The sequence below is a fragment of the Oncorhynchus masou genome, unplaced genomic scaffold, assembly GCF_036934945.1.
Source record: "Oncorhynchus masou masou isolate Uvic2021 unplaced genomic scaffold, UVic_Omas_1.1 unplaced_scaffold_1739, whole genome shotgun sequence".
In the NCBI taxonomy this organism is placed as follows: Eukaryota; Metazoa; Chordata; class Actinopteri; order Salmoniformes; family Salmonidae; genus Oncorhynchus; species Oncorhynchus masou.
In genome coordinates this window covers 87,913-111,628 of record NW_027007539.1, presented here as the reverse complement: position 1 = coordinate 111,628, position 23,716 = coordinate 87,913, and the positions used below count along the sequence as shown (strand labels likewise).

Here is a 23,716-nt window from a genome sequence, read left to right as displayed (position 1 = left end):
TTTCACTGTAAGGTCTACTACACCTGTTGTATTCAGCATTTCACTGTGAGGTCTACTACACCTGTTGTATTCAGCATTTCACTGTAAGGTCTACTACACCTGTTGTATTCAGCATTTCACTGTAAGGTCTACTACACCTGTTGTATTCATCATTTCACTGTGTAAGGTCTACTACACCTGTTGTATTCAGCATTTCACTGTAAGGTCTACTACACCTGTTGTATTCAGCATTTCACTGTGAGGTCTACTACACCTGTTGTATTCAGCATTTCACTGTAAGGTCTACTACACCTGTATTCAGCATTTAGGTCTACTACACCTGTTGTATTCAGCATTTCACTGTAAGGTCTACTACACCTGTTGTATTCAGCATTTCACTGTAAGGTCTACTACACCTGTTGTATTCAGCATTTCACTGTAAGGTCTACTACACCTGTTGTATTCAGCATTTCACTGTAAGGTCTACTACACCTGTTGTATTCAGCATTTCACTGTGAGGTCTACTACACCTGTTGTATTCAGCATTTCACTGTGAGGTCTACTACACCTGTTGTATTCAGCATTTCACTGTGAGGTCTACTACACCTGTTGTATTCAGCATTTCACTGTAAGGTCTACTACACCTGTTGTATTCAGCATTTCACTGTAAGGTCTACTACACCTGTTGTATTCAGCATCTCACATTTCACTATTCAGCATTTCAAGGTCTACTACACCTGTTGTATTCAGCATGTCACTGTGAGGTCTACTACACCTGTTGTATTCAGCATTTCACTGTGAGGTCTACTACACCTGTTGTATTCAGCATTTCACTGTAAGGTCTACTACACCTGTTGTATTCAGCATTTCACTGTGAGGTCTACTACACCTGTTGTATTCAGCATTTCACTGTGAGGTCTACTACACCTGTTGTATTCAGCATTTCACTGTAAGGTCTACTACACCTGTTGTATTCAGCATTTCACTGTAAGGTCTACTACACCTGTTGTATTCAGCATTTCACTGTGAGGTCTACTACACCTGTTGTATTCAGCATTTCACTGTAAGGTCTACTACACCTGTTGTATTCAGCATTTCACTGTAAGGTCTACTACACCTGTTGTATTCAGCATTTCACTGTAAGGTCTACTACACCTGTTGTATTCAGCATTTTGTATTCAGCATTTCACTGTAAGGTCTACTACACCTGTTGTATTCAGCATTTCACTGTGAGGTCTACTACACCTGTTGTATTCAGCATTTCACTGTAAGGTCTACTACACCTGTTGTATTCAGCATGTCACTGTAAGGTCTACTACACCTGTTGTATTCAGCATGTCACTGTAAGGTCTGCTACACCTGTTGTATTCAGCATTTCACTGTAAGGTCTACTACACCTGTTGTATTCAGCATTTCACTGTGAGGTCTACTACACCTGTTGTATTCAGCATTTCACTGTGAGGTCTAATACACCTGTTGTATTCAGCATTTCACTGTGAGGTCTACTACACCTGTTGTATTCAGCATTTCACTGTGAGGTCTACTACACCTGTTGTATTCAGCATTTCACTGTAAGGACCTGTTGGTCACTGTAAGGTCTACTACAGCTGTTGTATTCAGTATTTCACTGTAGGTCTACTACACCTGTTGTATTCAGCATTTCACTGTAAGGTCTACTACACCTGTTGTATTCAGCATTTCACTGTAAGGTCTACTACACCTGTTGTATTCAGCATTTCACTGTAAGGTCTACTACACCTGTTGTATTCAGCATTTCACTGTAAGGTCTACTACACCTGTTGTATTCAGCATTTCACTGTAAGGTCTACTACACCTGTTGTATTCAGCATGTCACTGTTGTAGGTCTACTACACCTGTTGTATTCAGCATTTCACTGTAAGGTCTACTACACCTGTTGTATTCAGCATTTCACTGTGAGGTCTACTACACCTGTTGTATTCAGCATTTCACTGTAAGGTCTACTACACCTGTTGTATTCATCATTTCACTGTAAGGTCTACTACACCTGTTGTATTCAGCATTTCACTGTGAGGTCTACTACACCTGTTGTCTACACTGTTGTATTCAGCATTTCACTGTGAGGTCTACTACCTGTTGTATTCAGCATTTCACTGTAAGGTCTACTACACCTGTTGTATTCAGCATTTCACTGTGAGGTCTACTACACCTGTTGTATTCAGCATCTCATGTCACTACACCTGTTGTATTCAGCATTTCACTGTAAGGTCTACTACACCTGTTGTATTCAGCATTTCACTGTAAGGTCTACTACACCTGTTGTATTCAGCATTTCACTGTGAGGTCTACTACACCTGTTGTATTCAGCATTTCACTGTGAGGTCTACTACACCTGTTGTATTCAGACATTTTACTGTGAGGTCTACTACACCTGTTGTATTCATCATTTCACTGTGAGGTCTACTACACCTGTTGTATTCAGCATTTCACTGTGAGGTCTACTACACCTGTTGTATTCAGTCACTGTAAGGTCATCACCTGTTGTATTCAGCATTTCACTGTAAGGTCTACTACACCTGTTGTATTCAGCATTTCACTATAAGGTCTACTACACCTGTTGTATTCAGCATTTCACTGTAAGGTCTACTACACCTGTTGTATTCAGCATTTCACTGTAAGGTCTACTACACCTGTTGTATTCAGCATTTCACTGTAAGGTCTACTACACCTGTTGTATTCAGCATTTCACTATAAGGTCTACTACACCTGTTGTATTCATCATTTCACTGTAAGGTCTACTACACCTGTTGTATTCAGCATTTCACTGTAAGGTCTACTACACCTGTTGTATTCAGCATTTCACTGATTTACACCTGTTGTATTCATCACTCACTGTAAGGTCTACAACACCTGTTGTATTCAGCATTTCACTGTAAGGTCTACTACACCTGTTGTATTCAGCATTTCACTGTAAGGTCTACTACACCTGTTGTATTCAGCATTTCACTGTGAGGTCTACAACACCTGTTGTATTCAGCATTTCAAAGGTCTAACACCTGTTGTATTCATCATCACTGTAAGGTCTACACACCTGTTGTATTAATCATTTCACTGTAAGGTCTACTACACCTGTTGTATTCAGCATTTCACATCTACTACACCTGTTGTATTCAGCACATTTACACCTGTTGTATTCATCATTTCACTGTAAGGTCTACTACACCTGTTGTATTCAGCATTTCCTAAAGGTCTACTACACCTGTTGTATTCAGCATTTCACTGTAAGGTCTACTACACCTGTTGTATTCAGCATTTCACTGTAAGGTCTACACACCTGTTGTATTGTGTAAGGTCTACTACACCTGTTGTATTCACTATAAGGTCTATACACCTGTTGTAATCTGTATTCATCATTTCACTGTAAGGTCTAACACCTGTTGTACAGCCTGAGGTTTACACCTGTTGTAAAAATGTAGGTCTGACATACCTGTTGTATTCATCATTTCAAAGGTCTACTACACCTCATTTCACTGTGAGGTCTACTACACCTGTTGTATTCATCATGTCACTGTGAGGTCTACTACACCTGTTGTATTCATCATGTGACTAATAACATTTGATTAGATCTGACTTGTGTAAACAAATAATTATTCCCAGATCATCACATGGAAACCGGGACCTTGATTTCTGTTGTTAACTGGTGTTCTCTATGGCATATCATTCACTATGTCACATTAGTCCCATTGATGCCATGTGATATTATTAAAACAAACCTCATCCCCCAAGTATATGTTAGGGACATCACTAAGCAATACCCAGAGACATAAAGTCATGGACACATTGTGATCTATATAGTGTAACAACCCTGACAGCCTTTTCTAAAAATGTATGACATAAAAAAATGCCCTCATCAATACACACAATACCCCATAATGACATCACAATACCCCATAATGACATCACAAAACCCCATAGTGACATCACACCCCATAATGACATCACAAAACCCCATAGTGACATCACAATACCCCATAATGACATCACAAACCCCATAGTGACATCACAATACCCCATAATGACATCACAATACCCCATAATGACATCACAATACCCCATAGTGACATCACAATACCCAATAATAACATCACAATACCCCATAATGACATCACAATACCCCATAATGACATCACAATACCCCATAGTGACATCACAATACCCAATAATAACATCACAATACCCCATAATAACATCACAATACCCCATAATGACATCACAATACCCCATAATGACATCACAATACCCCATAATGACATCACACATCACCCAATAATAACATCACAATACCCCATAATGACATCACAATACCCCATAATGACATCACAATACCCCATAATGACATCACAATACCCCATAATGACATCACAATACCCCATAATGACATCACAATACCCCATAATGACATCACAATACCCCATAATGACATCACAATACCCCATAATAACATCACAATACCCCATAATGACATCACAATACATTTACATACATTTAACATCACAACCCCATAATGACATCACAATACCCCATAATGACATCACAATACCCCATAGTGACATCACAATACCCAATAATAACATCACAATACCCCATACTAACATCACAATACCCCATAATGACATCACAATACCCCATAATGACATCAATAATAACATCACAACCCCATAACATGACATCATAATGACATCACCCCATAATGACATCACAATACCCCATAATGACATCACAATACCCCATAATGACATCACAATACCCCATAATGACATCACAATACAACCTTAATGACATCTCAATACCCCATAATGACAGATTTGGTGCATAATGACAGGTTTTTCTTTATTTTTACTATTTTCTACATTGTAGAAAAGTAGTGAAGACATCAAACGAAGAAATAACACATGGAATCATGCAGTAATCAAAAAAATGTGTTAAAAATATATTAAAAAAACAATCTCTGCAGCACTCCACCAATCAGGCCTTTTTTATTTTTTGAAACTTTTTAATTCCATTTTTTAAATAATTTTTATTATCCCCTCCACATATACATTCTGCAACTTTGTAAACCTCCCATTGTCCTAATATTCCAACCGCTAAAACCTTCACCCAAATCTAGGTCTGATTTGATTTGACTGCTAGACCATCTCCCAATCAGGCCTTTATGGTCGAGTGGCCAGACGGATGCCACTCCTCAGTAAAAGGCACATGACAGCCCTCTTGGATTTTGCCAAAAGACCATGAGAAACAAGACTCTTTGGTCTGATGAAACCAAGATTGAACTCTTTGGCCTGAACGCCAAGCATCACGTCTGGAGGAAACCTGGCACCATCCCTACGGTGAAGCATGGTGTTTGCAGGATCATGCTGTGGGGATGTTTTTCAGCAGCAGGAACTGGGAGACTAGTCAGGATCGAGGGTCAGTTGAAGTCCTAGCAGTATCCACCACCCTGGTCTGGAGGGTCAGTTGAAGACCTAGCAGTATCTACCACCCTGGTCTGGAGGATCAGTTGAAGTCCTAGCAGTATCTACCACCCTGGTCTGGAGGATCAGTTGAAGTCCTAGCAGTAACCACCACCCTGGTCTAGAGGGTCAGTTGAAGTCCTAGCAGTATCTACCACCCTGGTCTGGAGGATCAGTTGAAGTCCTAGCAGTATCTACCACCCTGGTCTGGAGGATCAGTTGAAGTCCTAGCAGTAACCACCACCCTGGTCTAGAGGGTCAGTTGAAGTCCTAGCAGTATCTACCACCCTGGTCTGGAGGATCAGTTGAAGTCCTAGCAGTAACCACCACCCTGGTCTGGAGGGTCAGAGGGTCAGTTGAAGTCCTAGCCGTATCCACCACCCTGGTCTGGAGGGTCAGTTGAAGACCTAGCAGTATCCACCACCCTGGTCTGGAGGGTCAGTTGAAGACCTAGCAGTATCCACCACCCTGGTCTGGAGGGTCAGTTGAAGTCCTAGCAGTATCTACCACCCTGGTCTGGAGGGTCAGTTGAAGTCCTAGCAGTATCTACCACTCTGGTCTGGAGGGTCAGTTGAAGACCTAGCAGTATCTACCACCCGGGTCTGGAGGGTCAGTTGAAGTCCTAGCAGTATCCACCACCCTGGTCTGGAGGGTCAGTTGAAGTCCTAGCAGTACCTACCACCCGGGTCTGGAGGGTCAGTTGAAGTCCTAGCAGTATCCACCACCCTGGTCTGGAGGGTCAGTTGAAGTCCTAGCAGTATCCACCACCCGGGTCTGGAGGGTCAGTTGAAGTCCTAGCCGTATCCACCACCCGGTTCTGGAGGGTCAGTTGAAGTCCTAGCACTATCTACCACCCTGGTCTGAAGGGTCAGTTGAAGTCCTAGCAGTATCCACCACCCTGGTCTGGAGGATCAGTTGAAGTCCTAGCACTATCTACCACCCTGGTCTGAAGGGTCAGTTGAAGTCCTAGCAGTATCCACCACCCTGGTCTGTTCTATGCTGCTCAGTTTACAGTCATGATGAATATCTATGTGATACACTGAGTGCACAAAACATTAAGAACACCTGATCTTTCCATGACATAGACTGACCAGGTCAATCCAGGTATGATCCCTCATTGATGTCACCTGTTAAATCCACTTCAATCAGTGTAGATGAAGGGGAGGAGACCGGTGGTTAAAGAAGGAATTTTAAGCCTTGAGACATTTGAGACATGGATTGTGTATGTGTGCCATTCAGAGGGTGAATGGGCAAGACAAAGGATTTCAGTGCCTTTGAATGGGGTTTGGTAGCAGGTGCCAGGCGCTGGTTGGTGTCAAGAACTGCAACTCTGCTGGGTTTTTCAAGCTCAACAGTCCCCTGATTGTGTCAGGAATGGTCCACCACCCAAAGGTCATCCTTTGGACACAACTGTGGGATGCATTGGAGTCAATATGGGCCAGCATCCCTGTGGAACGCCTTCAACACCTCGTAGAAGCCGTGCCCCGACAAAATTGAGGCTGTTCTGAGGGCAAAAGGAGTGCAACTCAATATTGGTGTCCTTAAATGTTTTGTACACGCAGTGCACAATCAATCAAATGTATTTATAAATCCCTTTTAACATCAGCAGATTTAAACAAAATATAGCTGTTTTACAAGCTACTGATGTTGTAGGTTTATGGGTATCTATCCACCCATTATAACCTAAATACTCAATGGCCCAAATTGCATCCTATTCTCTTCACAGTGCATTACTTTTGACTTGAGCCCTAAAACGTAGTGTACACTTCTTCTTCTTTAAACTTTATTTAAGTAGGCAAGTCAGATAAGAACAAATTCCTATTTAGAATGACGTCCTGTTGGAGAACAGTGGGTTAACTGTTTACAATGACGGCCTGTTGGAGAACAGTGGGTTAACTGTTTACAATGACGTCCTGTTGGAGAACAGTGGGTTAACTGTTTACAATGACGGCCTGTTGGAGAACAGTGGGTTAACTGCTTTAGTCAGGGGCAGAACAACAGATTGTTTTTACCTTGTCAGATGGGATTCAATCTAGCAACGTTTCAGTTACTGGCACAACGCTCTGGGCTACCTGATCCCTCTACACTCTAATCACTAGTCTGCCTGCCTCCTCTACACTCTAACCACTAGTCTACCCTGCCTCCTCTACACTCTAACCACTAGTCTACCTGCCTCCTCTACACTCTAACCAGTAGGCTACCTGCCTCCTCTACACTCTAACCACTAGGCTACCTGCTCCCTCTACGCTCAGACCACTAGTCTACCTGATCCCTCTACACTCTAACCACTAGTCTACCTGCCTCCTCTACACTCTAACCACTACCTGCTCCCTCTACACCTGACCACTCGCCTACCTGCCTCCTCTACACTCTAACCACTAGTCTACCTGCCTCCTCTACACTCTAACCACTAGTCTACCTGCCTCCTCTACACTCTAACCACTAGTCTACCCTACCGCCTCTACACTCTGACCACTCGGCTACCTGCCTCCTCTACACTCTAACCACTAGTCTACCTGCCTCCTCTACACTCTAACCACTAATCTACCTGCCTCCTCTACACTCGAACCACTAGTCTACCTGCCTCCTCTACACTCTAACCACTAGGCTACCTGCCTCCTCTACACTCTAACCACTTGACTACCTGCCTCCTCTACACTCTAACCACTAGGCTACCCTGCCTCCTCTACACTCTAACCACTTGACTACCTGCCTCCTCTACACTCTAACCACTAGGCTACCCTGCCTCCTCTACACTCTAACTACTAGACTACCTGCCTCCTCTACACTCTAACCACTAATCTACCTGCCTCCTCTACACTCGAACCACTAGTCTACCTGCCTCCTCTACACTCTAACCACTAGGCTACCTGCCTCCTCTACACTCTAACCACTAGGCTACCCTGCCTCCTCTACACTCTAACCACTAGGCTACCTGCCTCCTCTACACTCTAACCACTAGACTACCTGCCTCCTCTACACTCTAACTACTAGACTACCTGCCTCCTCTACACTCTAACCACTAGACTACCTGCCTCCTCTACACTCTAACTACTAGACTACCTGCCTCCTCTACACTCTAACCAGTAGGCTACCTGCCTCCTCTACACTCTAACCACTAGACTACCTGCCTCCTCTACACTCTAACTACTAGACTACCTGCCTCCTCTACACTCTAACCACTAGACTACCTGCTTGACTGCTGCCCCAAATGGAACCATATTCTCTATTTAGTGCACTACTTTTGACCAGCGCTCATAGAGCTCTGTTAAAAATAGGGAACTATGTAGGGGATAGTGTGCTTTTTGGGATACATTATGTTTCTGCAGATTCCCATTGTTCTGTTTGAATTATATTGATGTATATATTATATTGATGTATGGTTTTCCTTCCCATCTAATCAATGTCTCAGTATGTAATGATATCTATGATACCAGGTGGGTTTCTTTCCCATCTAATCAATGTCTAATGAGCTTGATGTTGTTGTAGGACGTTAGTATCCTTAATTGAGAGCGTTGGGCCAGTTTCTCTCTGTGCCTTTTATTTAGGCTTTTAGACAATACTGTTAAGATCAGTCAATCAACCAATCAATCAATCAATCAATCAACCGATCAATTGATTAATCAGTCAATCAACCACCCACCCACCCACCCACCAACCAACCAATCAACCAATCAATCAGTCAATCAATCTATTCACCCCCATCTCTACTGTCCTCTCTCCTCCAGGTACATACCAGGGCCAGTGGATGGGCGGGATGCGGCACGGTTATGGCGTGCGCCAGAGTGTTCCCTACGGCATGGCAACAGTGATCCGCTCTCCACTCCGCACCTCTCTAGCGTCCCTACGCTCCGAGCAGAGCAATGGCACCGTGCTCCAGGACCTCTCGGGTGACACGCCCACCGGCGGCCGGGGCGGGTTCATCCTCAACTTCCACTCGGACGGCGAAGTGGTCACCGGGAAGAAGAAGGGTCTGTTCCGCCGCGGCTCGCTGTTCGGGAGCCTCCGTCGGCTACACAAGTCCGAATCGAAGTCATCCATCTCCAGCAAGAGGAGTTCGGCACGCAGCGACGCCGCTATGAGCCACATCAGCTCCTCCGACGCGGACGCCAACTCCACCGTCTCCCTGGGCGACGGAGAGCTGCCGGAAGACGACTTGGTATTGGAGGATCACGTTGACGCCACCACCATCGAGACGTACATGGGAGAGTGGAAGAACGACAAGCGCAACGGGTTCGGCGTCAGCGAACGTTCCAACGGGATGAAGTACGAGGGGGAGTGGCTGAACAACAAGCGCCACGGCTACGGGTGCACCACCTTTCCCGAGGGGAACAAGGAAGAAGGGAAGTACAAGAATAACTTGCTGGTTCGTGGAATAAGGAAGCAGCTGATCCCGCTAAAGAACCCCAAAACCAAAGAGAAGGTGGACCGGGCCGTGGAGGGGGCGCGGAGGGCAGGGGCCACCTCCAGGACGAAAGTGGAAATAGCAGCTTCCAGGTAGGTTGGTGAAGTATGTGTGTGTGTGTGTGTGTGTGTGTGTGTGTGTGTGTGTGTGTGTGTGTGTGTGTGTGTGTGTGTGTGTGTGTGTGTGTGTGTGTGTGTGTGTGTGTGTGTGTGTGAGAGAGGCTGAGTGAGAGACAGAATATGTGTATGAGAGAATGTGTGTCACACTTGTAAATACACAAACTACTATGCAGCATTCAAACTCCACAAGATCAAAGGCCCTTCCTACATTCACGGTGTGCCCGGTGTGCCTGGTGTGCCTGGTATGGCTGTACAACCAGCTCGTGGAGTATTACTGGATAACTCCTGGCTATTTCTGTGGAGCATCACGCTACGGATCTCCAGTTGAATAGTTCAGCTCGGTGGAAGTGATGTGTGTGATGTGTAACAAGAGACTTATGACAGTGGGCCCTAACATTGATTCATCATCATCGCTGCTTTTCAAATCAAATCAAATTAAATTGTATTAGTCACATGGGCCCGAGTAGACCTTACAGTGAAATGTGGAGACTATATACAGGGGGTACCGGTACTGAGTCAATGTGGAGGCTATATACAGGGTGTTACGGTACAGAGTCAATGTGGAGGCTATATACAGGGGGTAAGGTCAGAGTCAATGTGGAGGCTATATACAGGGGGTACCGGTACAGAGTCAATGTGGAGGCTATATACAGGGGGTACCGGTACAGAGTCAATGTGGAGGCTATATACAGGGTGTTACAGTACAGAGTCAATGTGGAGACTATATACAGGGTATTACGGTACAGAGTCAATGTGGAGGCTATATACAGGGTGTTACAGTACAGAGTCAATGTGGAGACTATATACAGGGTATTACGGTACAGAGTCAATGTGGAGGCTATATACAGGGTGTTACAGTACAGAGTCAATGTGGAGGCTATATACAGGGGGTACCAGTACAGAGTCAATGTGGAGGCTATATACAGGGTGTTACAGTACAGAGTCAATGTGGAGGCTATATACAGGGTGTTACAGTATAGAGTCAATGTGGAGGCTATATACAGGGTGTTACAGTACAGAGTCAATGTGCGGTGGCATTGGTTAGTTGAGGTAGTATGTACATGTAGGTAGAGTTATTAAGTGACTATGTATAGATGATAACAGAGAGTGGCAGTGGTGTCGAGAGGGGGGGGGGGGGAGGGGGGCAATGCAAATAGACAGTGTAGCCATTTGATTAGATGTTCAGGAGGCTTATAGCTTGGTGGTGGAATCTGTTTAGAAGTCTATTGGACCTACACTTGGCGCTCCGGAACCTCTCGCCGTGCGGTAGCAGAGAGAACAGTCTATGACTAGGGTGGCTGGAGGTTGTTGTCCTGGCACCACAAGGCCAGGTCTCTGACCTCCTCCCTATAGGCTGTCTCGTTGTTGTCGGTGATCACCACTGTTGTGTCGTCGGCAAACTTAATGACAGTGTTGGAGTCGTGCCTGGCCACGCAGTTGTCATGAGTGAACAGAGAGTACAGGATAGGGCTGAGCACCCTGAGGGGTGTTGAGGATCAGCGTGTCGGATGTGTTGTTGCCTACCCTCACCACCTGGGGGTGGCCCGTCAGGAAGTCCAGGATCCAGTTGCAGAGGGAGGTGTTCAGTCCCAGGGTCCTTAGCTTAGTGATGAGCTTCGTGGGTACTATGGTGTTGAACGCTGAGCCGTAGTCAACAAGTAGCATTCTCACATAGGTGTTCCTGTTGTCCAGGTGGGAAAGGGCAGTGTGGAGTGTAATAGAGATTGCATCATCTGTGGATCTGTTGGGGAGGTATGCAAATTGGAATGGGTCTAGAGTTTCTGGGATGATGGTGTTGATGTGAGCCATTACCAGCCTTTCAAAGCACTTCATGGCTACAGACGTGAGTGCTACGGGTCTGTAGTCATTTAGGCAGGTTGCCTTGGTGTTCTTGGGCACAGGGACTATGGTGGTCTGCTTTAAACATGTTGGTATTACAGACTCAATCAGGGACATGTTGAAAATGTCAGTGAAGACACTTGCCAGTTTGTGTGAGATCACAGAGAGCAGTTTACTGCTGCTTGTCCTGGGCATTTATGATCAGCCTTCAGTGTGTGTGTGTGTGTGTGTGAGTGTGTGCTTGTGTGTGTGTGTGAGTGTTTGTTCGTGTGTGTGTGTGTGTGTGTTTGTGTGTGTGAGTGTTGGTGTGTGTGTGTGTGTGTGTGTGTGTGTGTGTGTGTGTGTGTGTGTGTGTGTTTGTGTGTCTCTGTGTGTGTATGTGTGTGTGTATGTGTGTGTGTGTGTGTGTGTGTGTGTGTGTGATCTCTGCTCTCTGTCCATATCTCAGATGCTCCCAGAGCCTGTACAGTGTGTAATAAAGACATACCGTGACGATAGACACACACTGCCAAGCATTCAGCACTGTTCTGATCAGAACAGGCATCCAGAGGGGGGGTGGGGGTGGGGGGGTCAGGTGAACTGCCCAAGTGGCACTCACTATTCTGTATGTAGCCCCCTATATGCTCTGGTATATGGTAAGGCACTATATATGGAAATCACTACTGTATTCTGATTATTCTCTACTGTATTCTGATTATTCTCTACTGTATTCTGATTCCTCTCTACTGTATTCTGATTCCTCTCTACTGTATTCAGACTACTCTCTACTGTATTCTGATTACTCTCTACTGTATTCTGATTCCTCTCTACTGTATTCTGATTCCTCTCTACTGTATTCAGACTACTCTCTACTGCATTCTGGACACAGCTCATCCTATATAACTACTGCTGTCCATACTGTATTATATGTAATATCCTGACAGCTCCTTCTGATATGTATATCTTTGCTCTAGTGGGATCCCGGGTGGCACAGTCCCTGGTTCGAATCCAGGTTGCATCACATCCGTTCTCGATTGGGAGTTCCTTAGGGTGGCACACAATTGGCCCAGTCGTCCTGGTTACGGTTTTGGCCGGGGTAGGCCGTCATTATAAATAAGAATTTCGCCTTAACTGACTTGCCGAGTTAAAGAAAGGTCACATTTATTTTTGGAAGGATTTTTTATTACAAAACAACTCTCTAGAGAATTGCTAAACCCTGCTGCCATTTGTAGGAAACACTCTGTTGACTGCTGAGACAGAGTAAACAAGATACGAAGAAGGAGTTTGTGAGAAAGAGTAAACAAGATACGAAGAAGGGGTGCTTGGGAAAGAGTAAACAAGATACGAAGAAGGGGTGCGTGAGAAAGAGTAAACAAGATACGAAGAAGCGGTGCGTGAGAAAGAGTAAACAAGATACGAAGAAGGGGTGCGTGAGAAAGAGTAAACAAGATACGAAGAAGGGGTGCTTGGGAAAGAGTAAACAAGATACGAAGAAGGGGTGCGTGAGAAAGAGTAAACAAGATACGAAGAAGGGGTGCGTGAGAAAGAGTAAACAAGATACGAAGAAGCGGTGCGTGAGAAAGAGTAAACAAGATACGAAGAAGGGGTGCGTGAGAAAGAGTAAACAAGATACGAAGAAGGGGTGCGTGAGAAAGAGTAAACAAGATACGAAGAAGGGGTGTAAACAAGATACGAAGAGAAAGAGTAAACAAGATACGAAGAAGGGGTGCGTGAGAAAGAGTAAACAAGATACGAAGAAGGGGTGCGTGAGAAAGAGTAAACAAGATACGAAGAAGGGGTGCGTGAGAAAGAGTAAACAAGATACGAAGAAGGGGTGCGTGGGAAAGAGTAAACAAGATACGAAGAAGAAGGGTGCTTGGGAAAGAGTAAACAAGATACGAAGAAGGGGTGAGTGGGAAAGAGTAAACAAGATACGAAGAAGGGGTGCGTGAGAAAGAGTAAACAAGATATGAAGAAGGAGTTTGTGAGAAAGAGTAAACAAGATACGAAGAAGGGTGCGTGAGAAAGAGTAAACAAGATACGAAGAAGGGGTGCGTGAGAAAGAGTAAACAAGATACGAAGAAGGGGTGCGTGAGAAAGAGTAAACAAGATACGAAGAAGGGGTGCTTGGGAAAGAGTAAACAAGATACTAAGAAAGTGTGTGTGTTGGAAACATTTTTGTGGATGAGTTTATTTAAGGAAAGAGACAGAACTACAGGACGTATTGAAAATAAAATCCCTCTTTATATCCGAGATCCTTATCTCACAATCGATTGGGCTTCCTGAATTTATTATTTGTCCTGTGACAGAAAGTGTATTATTTCCATAGATTTGCATTATTCCACAAAGTTTTATCCAGCAGCGATTGGCTGTATAACCCTGACGTAAGTCAGCTGACGTAAGTCCATTGGCTGACGTAAGTTGGCTGTATAACCCTGACGTAAGTCAGCGATTGGCTGTATAACCCTGACGTATGTCCGTGATTGGCTGTATAACCCTGACGTAAGTCCGTGATTGGCTGTATAACCCTGAAGTAAGTCTGTGATTGGCTGTATAACCCTGACGTAAGTCCGTGATTGGCTGTATAACCCTGACGTAAGTCAGCGATTGGCTGTATAACCCTGACGTAAACAACCGCAACACCTTTCATCAGAGGGGGTCATACCGTTCAGACGCTACAGAAGATTTTGTGACAGATGCCTCATGGTCTGACAAACACCACTCTCTAGCTCGGTCACCTTTCACGGGCAGATGCCTCATGGTCTGACAAACACCACTCTCTAGCTCGGTCACCTTTCACGGGCAGATGCCTCATGGTCTGACAAACACCACTCTCTAGCTCGGTCACCTTTCACGGGCAGATGCCTCATGGTCTGACAAACACCACTCTCTAGCTCGGTCACCTTTCACGGGCAGATCACCTTTCACGGGCAGATGCCTCATGGTCTGACAAACACCACTCTCTAGCTCGGTCACCTTTCACGGGCAGATGCCTCATGGTCTGACAAACACCACTCTCTAGCTCGGTCACCTTTCACGGGCAGATGCCTCATGGTCTGACAAACACCACTCTCTAGCTCGGTCACCTTTCACGGGCAGATGCCTCATGGTCTGACAAACACCACTCTCTAGCTCGGTCACCTTTCACGGGCAGATGCCTCATGGTCTGACAAACACCACTCTCTAGCTCGGTCACCTTTCACGGGCAGATGCCTCATGGTCTGACAAACACCACTCTCTAGCTCGGTCACCTTTCACGGGCAGATGTCTCATGGTCTGACAAACACCACTCTCTAGCTCGGTCACCTTTCACGGGCAGATGTCTCATGGTCTGACAAACACCACTCTCTAGCTCGGTCACCTTTCACGGGCAGATGCCTCATGGTCTGACAAACACCACTCTCTTAGCTCGGTCACCTTTCACGGGGGCAGATGCCGGGCAGATGCCTCATGGTCTGACAAACACCACTCTCTAGCTCGGTCACCTTTCACGGGCAGATGCCTCATGGTCTGACAAACACCACTCTCTAGCTCGGTCACCTTTCACGGGCAGATGCCTCATGGTCTGACAAACACCACTCTCTAGCTCGGTCACCTTTCACGGGCAGATGCCTCATGGTCTGACAAACACCACTCTCTAGCTCGGTCACCTTTCACGGGCAGATGCCTCATGGTCTGACAAACACCACTCTCTAGCTCGGTCACCTTTCACGGGCAGATGCCTCATGGTCTGACAAACACCACTCTCTCACGGGCAGATGCTCGGTCACCTTTCACGGGCAGATGCCTCATGGTCTGACAAACACCACTCTCTAGCTCGGTCACCTTTCACGGGCAGATGCCTCATGGTCTGACAAACACCACTCTCTAGCTCGGTCACCTTTCACGGGCAGATGCCTCATGGTCTGACAAACACCACTCTCTAGCTCGGTCACCTTTCACGGGCAGATGCCTCATGGTCTGACAAACACCACTCTCTTAGCTCGGTCACCTTTCACGGGCAGATGCCTCATGGTCAAACAAACACCACTCTCTAGCTCGGTCACCTTTCACGGGCAGATGCCTCATGGTCTGACAAACACCACTCTCTAGCTCGGTCACCTTTCACGGGCAGATGCCTCATGGTCTGTCAAACACCACTCTCTAGCTCGGTCACCTTTCACGGGCAGATGCCTCATGGTCTGACAAACACCACTCTCTAGCTCGGTCACCTTTCACGGGCAGATGCCTCATGGTCTGACAAACACCACTCTCTAGCTCGGTCACCTTTCACGGGCAGATGCCTCATGGTCTGACAAACACCACTCTCTAGCTCGGTCACCTTTCACGGGCAGATGCCTCATGGCCTGACAAACACCACTCTCTAGCTCGGTCACCTTCCATAACAGATGCTGAAGTGTGACATCGGCTTGCGGAGGATGTGGTGCATTGAGATGCGTTCGATGCCAAAAAACAAAAACATCTCTAGTTTATATTGACAGATTTTTATGGGAATGTTTTTTTTTTTGAATTTCTGCAGGGGCATCGACCTCGAACTGTATTTATTGCTTCTAGGCTTTCTTCTTCTTCTTTTTTACTCTTTATTGAATGACAATCCTGAAGTCATTTGTCTTGGATTTTACACTCTTCCCTTTCGACTTACCGAACACACATTTTCTTCTGACTGACATCAACCGGGAAAAACTCTGGGCCCCAGACTATGGGTTTTCCAGTTCTGCTTATAAGCATGTTATAAACTAGCTTTGTGATGTTCTTCAGTGTTATAACCAGCCTTTATAAACCCTGTGGCTGGTTAGTGGTTCTGTAAACATCATTATGCAGTAGCTAGCTGACAGAGTGTTATAACCAGGCTTTATAAACACTGTGGCTGGTTAGTGGGTCTGTACACATCATTGTGTAGTAGCTAGCTGACAGAGATGTGGTTTTATTGATCAATAGAGGTCATGTGATCTGGTTTCATTGACCTGCAATGACCCAACCAACAAGCGCATATCTCCCCAATGCACCTAGTGGATCCAGAGAGAGGAAGAGAGGTAGAGAGGGACGAGAGGTAGAGAGGGAAGAGAGGTAGAGAGGGTAGAGAGGGAAGAGAGGTAGAGAGGGAAGAGAGGTAGAGAGGGAAGAGAGGTAGAGAGGGAAGAGAGAAGAGAGGGTAGAGAGGGAAGAGAGGGAAGAGAGGGAAGAGAGGTAGAGAGGGAAGAGAGGGAAGAGAGGTAGAGAGGGAAGAGAGGGTAGAGAGGGAAGAGAGGTAGAGAGGTAGAGAGGTAGAGAGGGAAGAGAAGGTAGAGAGGGAAGAGAGGTAGAGAGGGAAGAGAGGGAAGAGAGGGAAGAGAGGTAGAGAGGGAAGAGAGGTAGAGAGGGAAGAGAGGTAGAGGTAGAGAGGTAGAGAGGGAAGAGAGGTAGAGAGGGAAGAGAGGTAGAGAGGTAGAGAGGGAAGAGAGGGAAGAGAGGGAAGAGAGGTAGAGAGGTAGAGAGGGAAGAGAGGGAAGAGAGGGAAGAGAGGTAGAGAGGTAGAGAGGGAAGAGAGGTAGAGAGGTAGAGAGGGAAGAGAGGGAAGAGAGGTAGAGAGGTAGAGAGGGAAGAGAGGTAGAGAGGGAAGAGAGGGAAGAGAGGGAAGAGAGGTAGAGAGGTAGAGAGGGAAGAGAGGTAGAGAGGTAGAGAGGGAAGAGAGGTAGAGAGGTAGAGAGGAAGAGAGGGAAGAGAGGTAGAGAGGGAAGAGAGGTAGAGAGGTAGAGAGGGAAGAGAGGTAGAGCGGTAAAGAGGGAAGAGAGGTAGAGAGGTAGAGAGGTAGAGAGGGAAGAGAGGTAGAGAGGTAGAGAGGGAAGAGAGGTAGAGAGGTAGAGAGGGAAGAGAGGGAAGAGAGGTAGAGAGGGAAGAGAGGTAGAGAGGTAGAGAGGGAAGAGAGGGAAGAGAGGTAGAGAGGGAAGAGAGGTAGAGCGGTAAAGAGGGAAGAGAGGGAAGAGAGGTAGAGAGGTAGAGAGGGAAGAGAGGTAGAGAGGTAGAGAGGGAAGAGAGGGAAGAGAGGTAGAGAGGTAGAGAGGGAAGAGAGGTAGAGAGGTAGAGAGGGAAGAGAGGGAAGAGAGGTAGAGAGGGAAGAGAGGTAGAGAGGGAAGAGAGGTAGAGAGGGAAGAGAGGTAGAGAGGTAGAGAGGGACGAGAGGTAGAGAGGGAAGAGAGGTAGAGAGGGAAGTGAGGTAGAGAGGGAAGAGAGGGAAGAGAGATAGAGAGGGAAGGGAGGTAGACACACACACACACACATCCCCTCTGTGAGGAAGCAGGCCTAGACGAGCCGTCCCATCAGCCCCTGGGGAAGAGCGGATGACCTCATGGTGTTGATCAACCAATCGATTGAGAGCTAGAATGATGCTGGTGTAGAAGCCCCTGTGGTGCCAGCTTCCACTATCAGTGTGTGTGTGTGTGTGTGTGTGTGTGTGTGTGTGTGTGTGTGTGTGTGTGTGTGTGTGTGTGTGTGTGTCAGAGATAACTGAGTACTGCTGTCCTGGCTGGCATTCATCTCATTCAAGAGTAGAAGAGAGAGTTGCAGAGAGAGAAACAGATTTACAGTGGGGCAAAAAGTATTTAGTCAGCCACCAATTGTGCAAGTTCTCCAACTTAAAAAGATGAGAGAGGCCTGTGATTTTCATCATAGGTACACTTCAACTATGACAGACAAAATGAGAAAAAAAAATCCAGAAAATGAGATTGTAGAATTTTTTTATGAATTTATTTGCAAATTATAGTGTAAAATAAGTATTTGGTTAATAACAAAAGTTTATCTCGATACTTTGTTATATACCCTTTGTTGGCACTGACAGAGGTCAAACGTTTTCTGTAAGTCTTCACAAGGTTTTCACATACTGTTGCTGGTATTTGGCCCATTCCTCCATGCAGATCTCCTCTCGAGCAGTGATGTTTTGGGGCTGTTGCTGGGCAACACGGACTTTCAACTCCCTCCAAAGATTTTCTACAGGGTTGAGATCTGGAGACTGGCTAGGCCACTCCTCATTTGGTTAGTAGTAGTTGAAGTGAACCTATGATGAAAATTATAGGCCTCTCTCATCTTTTTGAGTGGGAGAACTTGCACAATTGGTGGCTGACTAAATACTTTTTCCCCCACAGTATATATCTCTCTCTCCTCTCTACTCCATCTCTCTCTCTCTTCTCTCTCTCTCTCTCTCTCTCCTCTCTACTCCATCTCTCTCTCTCTTCTCTCTCTCTCTCTCTCTCTCCTCTCTACTCCATCTCTCTCTCCTCTCTCCATCTCTCTCTCCTCTCTACTCCATCTCTCTCTCTCTCTCTCCTCTCTCTCCATCTCTCTCATCTCTCTCTCCTCTCTACTCCATCTCTCTCTCCTCTCTACTCCATCTCTCTCTCCTCTCTACTCCATCTCTCTCCTCTCTACTCCATCTCTCATCTCTCTCTACTCCATCTCTCTCTCCTCTCTCCATCTCCATCTCTCTCTCTCCATCTCTACTCCATCTCTCTCCTCTCTACTCCATCTCTCTCTCCTCTCTACTCCATCTCTCTCTCTCTTCTCTACTCCTCTCTCTCTCTCTCCTCTCTACTCCATCTCTCTCTCCTCTCTCCATCTCCATCTCTCTCTCTCCATCTCTCATCTCCATCTACTCCATCTCTCTCCTCTCCTACTCCATCTCTCTCTCTCCTCTCTACTCCATCTCTCTCTCTCCTCTCTACTCCATCTCTCTCTCCTCTCTACCCATCTCTCTCCTCCTCTACTCCATCTCTCTCTCTCCTCTCTACTCCATCTCTCTCTCTCCTCTCTACTCCATCTCTCTCTCTCCTCTCTACTCCATCTCTCTCTCCTCTCTACTCCATCTCTCTCTCTCTCTCTCTACTCCATCTCTCTCTCCTCTCTACTCCCTCTCTCTACTCTCTCTCCTCTCTACTCCCTCTCTCTCTCTCCTCTCTACTCCATCTCTCTCTCTCCCTCTACTCCATCTCTCTCTCTCCTCTCTACTCCATCTCTCTCTCTCTCTCCTCTCTACTCCATCTCTCTCCATCTCTTCTCTCGCCATCTCTCTCTCTCTTCTCTCTACTCCATCTCTCTCTCTCTTCTCTCGCCATCTCTCTCTCTCTTCTCTCTACTCCATCTCTCTCTCTCTTCTCTCGCCATCTCTCTCTCTCTCTCTCTCTACTCCATCTCTCTCTCCATCTCTCCATCTCTCTCTCTCTTCTCTCTCCATCTCTCTCTCTTCTCTCTCCATCTCTCTCTCTCTTCTCTCCACTCCATCTCTCTCTCTCCTCTCTACTCCATCTCTCTCTCTTCTCTACTCCATCTCTCTCTTCTTCTCCATCCATCTCTCTCTCTTCTCTCTCCTCTCTCTCTCCATCTCTCCATCTCTCTCTCTTCTCTCTCCTTCTCTCTCTCTTCTCTCTCCATGTGGCTAGGTGGTGTGGCTAGGTGGTGTGGCTAGGTGCTGTGGCTAGGTGGTGTGGCTAGGTGCTGTGGCTAGGTGGTGTGGCTAAGTGATGTGGCTAGGTGGTGTGTCTAGGTGCTGTGGCTAGGTGCTGTGGCTTGGTGGTGTGTCTAGGTGCTGTGGCTAGGTGGTGGTGTCTGCTGCTGTGGCTCGGTGGTGTGTCTAGGTGCTGTGGCTAGGTGGTGGCGGCTGTGGTAGGGTGTGGCTAGGTGGTGCGGCTAGGTGGTGTGACTAGTTGCTGTGGCTAGGTGCTGTTGCTAGGTGTTGTGGCTAGTGTGGTGGTGTCTGCTAGGTGCTGTGACTAGGTGGTGTGGCTAGGTGGTGTGGCTAGGTGGTGTGTCTAGGTGGTGTGGCTAGGTGGTGTGTCTAGGTGCTGTGACTAGGTGGTGTGTCTGGTGCTGTGGCTAGGTGGTGTGTCTAGGTGCTGTGGCTAGGTGATGTGGCTAGGTGGTGTGGCTAGGTACTGTGGCTAGGTGCTGTTGCTAGGTGTTGTGGCTAGGTGGTGGTGTCTACTGCTGTGACTAGGTGGTGTGGCTAGGTGGTGTGGCTAGGTGGTGTGTCTAGGTGGTGTGGCTATGTGTTGTGGCTAGGTGCTGTGGCTAGGTGCTGTGACTAGGTGCTGTGGCTAGGTGGTGTGGCTAGGTGCTGTGTCTAGGTGCTGTGACTAGGTGGTGTGGCTAGGTGCTGTGGCTAGGTGGTGTGTCTAGGTGCTGTGGCTAGGTGGTGGTGTCTGGTGCTGTGGCTAGGTGGTGTGTCTAGGTACTGTGGCTAGGTGGTGTGGCTATGTGTTGTGGCTAGGTGCTGTGACTAGGTGCTGTGGCTAGGTGGTGTGGCTAGGTGCTGTGGCTAGGTGCTGTGACTAGGTGGTGTGGCTAGGTGCTGTGGCTAGGTGGTGTGTCTAGGTGGTGTGGCTAGGTGCTGTGACTAGGTGGTGGGGTCTGCTGCTGTGGCTAGGTGGTGTGGCTAGGTGTTGTGGCTAGGTGCTGTGTCTAGGTGCTGTGACTAGGTGGTGTGGCTGGGTGCTGTGGCAAGGTGCTGTGGCTAGGTGGTGGGGTCTGCTGCTGTGGCTCGGTGGTGTGTCTAGGTGCTGTGGCTAGCTGGTGCGGCTAGGTGGTGTGGCTAGGTGCTGTGGCTAGGTGCTGTGGCTAGGTCCAGTTCCCTGATCACGGTGTGGCTAGGTGTTGTGGCTAGGTGCTGTGACTAGGTGCTGTGGCAAGTGTGGTGTGGCTAGGTGCTGTGGCTAGGTGGTGTGTCCAGGTGCTGTGGCTAGGTGCTGTGGCTAGGTGCTGTGGCTAGGTGGTGTGGCTAGGTGCTGTGACTAGGTGGTGGGGTCTGCTGCTGTGGCTAGGTGGTGTGTCTAGGTGCTGTGGCTAGGTGCTGTGGCTAGGTGGTGTGTCTAGGTGCTGTGGCTAGGTGGTGTGTCCAGGTGCTGTGGCTAGGTGGTGTGTTCTAGGTGCTGTGGCTAGGTGCTGTGGCAAGGTGTTGTGGCAAACTGCTGTGGCTAGGTGGTGTGGCTAGGTGGTGTGGCTAGGGTGGTGTTGCTAGGTGGTGTGGCTAGGTGGTGTGGCTAGGTGGTGTGGCTAGGTGGTGTAGCTAGGTGCTGTGGCTAGGTGGTGGTGTGTCTAGGTGCTGTTTTTAGGTGCTGTGACTAGGTGGTGGGTGTCTGCTGCTGTGGCTAGGTGGTGTGTCTAGGTGCTGTGGCTAGGTGGTGTGGCTAGGTGCTGTGGCTAGGTGCTGTGACTAGGTGGTGTGGCTAGTTGGTGTGGCTAGTTGGTGTGGCTAGGTGCTGTGGCTAGGTGGTGTGGCTAGGTGCTGTGGCTAGGTGGTGTGTCTAGCTGCTGTGGCTAGGTGCTGTGACTATGTGGTGTTGTCTGCTGCTGTGGCTAGGTGGTGTGTCTAGGTGCTGTGGCTAGGTGGTGTGGCTAGGTGCTGTGGCTAGGGTGGTGTGACTAGGTGCTGTGGCTAGGTGGTGTGTCTAGGTGCTGTGGCTAGGTGCTGTGGCTAGGTGCTGTGTCCAGGTGCTGTGGCTAGGTTGTGTGGCTAGGTGTTGTGGCTAGGTGCTGTGACTAGGTGGTGTGTCCAGGTGCTGTGGCTAGGTGCTGTGACTAGGTGGTGGTGGTGTCTGCTGCTGTGGCTAGGTGGTGTGTCTAGGTGGTGTTGTCTGTGGTGTTGCCATTCCTGTCCATGCAGATCTGGGTCTCGTGGCAGTGATGTTTTCCAGGGGCTGTTGCTGGGCAACACGGACTTTCAACTGCCCTCCAAAGGTTTTGTGGCAGGGTTGAGATCTGGAGACTGGCTAGGCCACTCCTCATTTGGTTAGTAGTAGTTGAAGTGAACCTATGATGAAAATTATAGGCCAGGTGCTGTCTCATCTTTTTGCTAGGTGGGAGAACTTGCACAATTGGTGGCTGACTAAATACTGTTTTTCCCCCAGGTGTATGGCTATCTGTCTCCTAGGGTGGTGTGGCCATCTCTCTGGCTAGGTCTCTCTGCTGTGGCTAGGTGCTGTGGCTAGGTGGTCTCTACTCCAGGTGCTGTGGCTAGGTGCTCTGTCTAGGTGCTGTCTGGCTCAGGTGCTGTGCTAGGTGCTGTGGCTAGGTGCTGTGGCTAGGTGGTGTCTAGGTGGTGTGCTGTGGCTAGGTGGTCCTGTCTCCCAGGTCTGTGGCTAGGTGCTGTGGCTCCATCTGTGGCTAGGTGCTGTGGCTCTCTCTCTCTCTGTCTCTCTCTCTAGGTGCTGTGGCTAGGTGCTGTGTCTAGGTCTAGGTGCTGTGGCTAGGTGCTGTGGCTCTGGTCTCTGTGGCTCTCTGTTCCAGGTGCTGTGGCTATGGCTACTGGCTAGGTGCTGTGGCTGGTGCTAGGTGCTGTCTCTCTGGCCGGTGCTAGTGCTCTGGCTAGGTGCTGTGGCTAGGTGGTGTGGCTTGATGCTGTGGCAGGTGCTGTCTAGGTCTGTGGCTAGGTGCTGTGGCTAGGTGGTGTGGCCATGGTGTCTGCTGCTGTGGCTAGGTGCCATGGCAGGTGGTCTGTCTTGGTGCTGTGGCCATCTCTGTGGCTAGGTGGCTGTGGCTCTGGTGCTGTCTACTCCATCTAGGTGCTGTGGCTCCATCTGTGGCTAGGTGGTCTACTGTCCAGGTGCTGTGGCTAGGTGGTGTGGCCTAGGTGCTCCATCTAGGTGCTGTGGCTAGGTGCTGTGGCCAGGTGCTGTGGCTAGGTGCTGTGGTGGCTAGGTGCTCCTGGCTAGGTGGTGTGGCTTCTCTGGTGTGTCTGCTAGTGCTGTGGCTAGGTGCTGTGGCTAGTCTGCTGTGGCTAGGTGCTGTGGCCAGGTGCCTCTGTGGCTCCAGGTGCTGTGGCTAAGTCCTGTGGCTAGGTGGTGTCTCTAGGTGCTGTGCTGTGCTCCAGGTCTCTGTGGCTAGGTGCTGTCTCTAGGTGGTGTGGCTAAGTGCTGGCTCCAGGTCTGTCTCTAGGTGCTGTG

At 47.8% G+C, this 23,716-nt stretch overlaps 1 protein-coding gene across 7 annotated transcripts in view; it reads left to right on the top strand.

Annotated features, from left to right (window-relative positions):
- Positions 1-23,716, top strand: part of LOC135532134 (junctophilin-1-like) — a 95,503-nt gene that overhangs the window by 2,811 nt on the left and 68,976 nt on the right. For 6 of the 7 annotated variants that reach the window (XR_010454296.1, XR_010454295.1, XM_064959759.1 and 3 more), the window contains one exon: positions 9,197-9,965. Coding sequence is in view for 4 of the 7 variants with exons in the window: in XM_064959759.1 (XP_064815831.1) it covers positions 9,197-9,965 (769 nt within the window). In the remaining 3 variants the exon portion in view is untranslated. Of the gene's footprint in view, positions 1-9,196; positions 9,966-23,716 lie in introns of those variants that run through there. The other variant, XM_064959763.1, reaches the window with a different exon arrangement.